The 2,256-nt window shown below is 45.7% G+C and overlaps 1 protein-coding gene across 1 annotated transcript in view; it reads left to right on the top strand.

Moving 5' to 3' along the window:
* Nucleotides 1-2,256, top strand: part of STAB1 (stabilin 1) — a 297,038-nt gene that overhangs the window by 180,867 nt on the left and 113,915 nt on the right. The window contains exon 43 of the mRNA XM_019505230.1: nt 1,049-1,122. Within this exon, the coding sequence (XP_019360775.1) occupies nt 1,049-1,122 (74 nt within the window). The remainder of the gene's footprint in view (nt 1-1,048; nt 1,123-2,256) is intronic.

The following is a 2,256-nucleotide window of genomic DNA, read 5'->3' as shown; positions in this document are numbered from 1 at the left end:
CATTCCCCAATTACTATTTGGAAATACTACTATTTAGCTTTTATATCACTGGACAAATTCAAATAGCTTGCTCACACATGTGTACATGCACAGGCACATGCACACACATGTGTACACACACAGGTACGTATACACACTCGTGCACACATACAGCGCGCATGCTCATGCATGTGCACACATGCATATGCGTACATGCACACGCTTACATGCATGCACACATACACACGCATGCACCTACAGTCTTATGCACTCACACATGCAAACACACACACATGCATGCCAACACACAGATGGACACGCATATACACCCACACGCATACCCATGCATGCACACATACACACTCACACGCATACACATACACAGACACACGTGCACATATACATACACACAGAGATAAAGTGTGCCTCAATATGTGCAGGGGGGGTTACTGCTCCCATGCAAGTAATCAAGTTTGCTGAATGCTGTTAATTATCATGCTGCAGCAGCCTCTGTTTCTCATGTATCAGCATCCCTGCATTTCAAAGTGATAGAAGGGGCTCATTAATTAAAGCTTGTCAAATGAGCTTTAATTAGAGTGCCCCTGCCACCATTTAGAAGTGCAGGGATGCTTATACATGAGAGACTGTGGGTGCTTTAATTAGGGTGGCTCTCAGAGCCACTTTAAAGCACCCTCCTACCACCACCTCCCCTGGAACATGTGTGAGGATGCCCAGTGTGAGTTGCTTGAGATAATATAGCAAAACCAGAATAGAACTTGAATGAGAACTCAGAACCTTTTTGCTCCCTGATGTAAAATTTAAACAACAGGTCTACATTGTTTTTCATGACACAGGATTTTTCAAGCAAATTTTCAAGGCAAAAAGGGTTCTGTTGAATGAACCTGTTTCTAGTTCCTCTGTTACTATCTTCTCAAAGTCACTGCTGAAGTGAGTTGCCTGTACACTGTACTTCCACATAGAGAGATGTCTCTTTCTTGTTTCCCCATAATGTTTTTGGTTCTTTAATTACTTGCTACTTTGGTAATTTGGCTGTGATCTCTTGATGCAGAAGTTGATCTCTGTCTGGAGGACAATGGAGGATGCCATGCTAAGGCAGAGTGTACAAAAGCAGGCCCAAATAAGGTAAGCAAAGCCATGAGTTCAGATGTAGCTTTATTTCAGGGTCCTCAATAATTTTTAATTTTAGGAATATTTTACATTTCTTATAGAATCATAGAAAGTTAGGCTTGGAAGGGACTTCAGGAGGTCATCTAATCCAACCTCCTGCTCAAAGCAGGACTTTTCCCAAACATATCATCCCAGCCAAGGCTTTGTCCACCTGGGAGCTCACTCAGGCATCTTCAGACATACCAGGACCTCACTCTCCCTCACACCTCTCACTAGGTCTCACTTGCTCAGGCATTGGACCCTCCTGGCCCCTGTGCTGTTGCCCAAGCCTTACTCTCAGGCTCTGGGCCTCAGGCCCTCCTTGTTGTTGCCTAAGCCTGTTGCTTTTTTGTCAAGGTGTGCTCCCTTAGCCTTTCCCCTCCACAGGGTCACCTGCAAAGCAGCAGGGGCTGAAGCTTTATGGCACCCCATGTTAGCTGTTCACTAGGGAAGCATTGGTGTGGCATTTCCTGAGGACTGCCCTGCCACTAGCAGCCTCACCACACCATCCTCCCCATAAGGGTATAGTTTAAGAGGAAGTGCCAGAAGTGCTTTGTTAATGCCACAGTGGAAAGCAATTCCTTTCTGGTGGATACCTATTAGCATTCAGCTTTGTTTATGGTTTGGCTGGCATAGGCTATTACCCTTTCTTCTCCTTCTTCAACTTGTGACAACACAGCTCCAATGCCCACATCACTTGCATCAGTATCTGTCACAAAGGGTAACTGAGGGCCAGGGTATGCTAGAACAGGGGGTGACATTAACCTTTGCTTGAGCTCCTGGACGGCATCTTGGCATTCCCTTGTCCAAATGAACTTTGCCTTATCAGAGAGTTTATGCAAGGGGCTTGCAGTGGTAGCAAAACCTGCCAAAAATCTCCTGTAGTAGGAGGCTAGACCCAAAAAGCTGCACAATTCTTTCACTTTTTGGGGTACTGGCCAAGTCTTAATGGTCTTCACCTTCCCTGGGTCTGGGCCTATCCCCTCTGTGGAGATCACATGTCCCATAAAATTCACTTCCCTGCAGAATAGCTGATACTTGGTGGGCTTAATCTTCAGATTGGCCTCTCTCAGCCTCTCGAGTACAGCTTTCAGTTTCTGCAGGTGCAGA

This window comes from Gavialis gangeticus, unplaced genomic scaffold (genome assembly GCF_001723915.1).
Source record: "Gavialis gangeticus isolate Ggan-Ray unplaced genomic scaffold, GavGan_comp1, whole genome shotgun sequence".
NCBI lineage: Eukaryota > Metazoa > Chordata > Crocodylia > Gavialidae > Gavialis > Gavialis gangeticus.
Note: the sequence above shows the minus strand (reverse complement) of the source record. Positions and strands in the feature narration are given on the sequence as shown.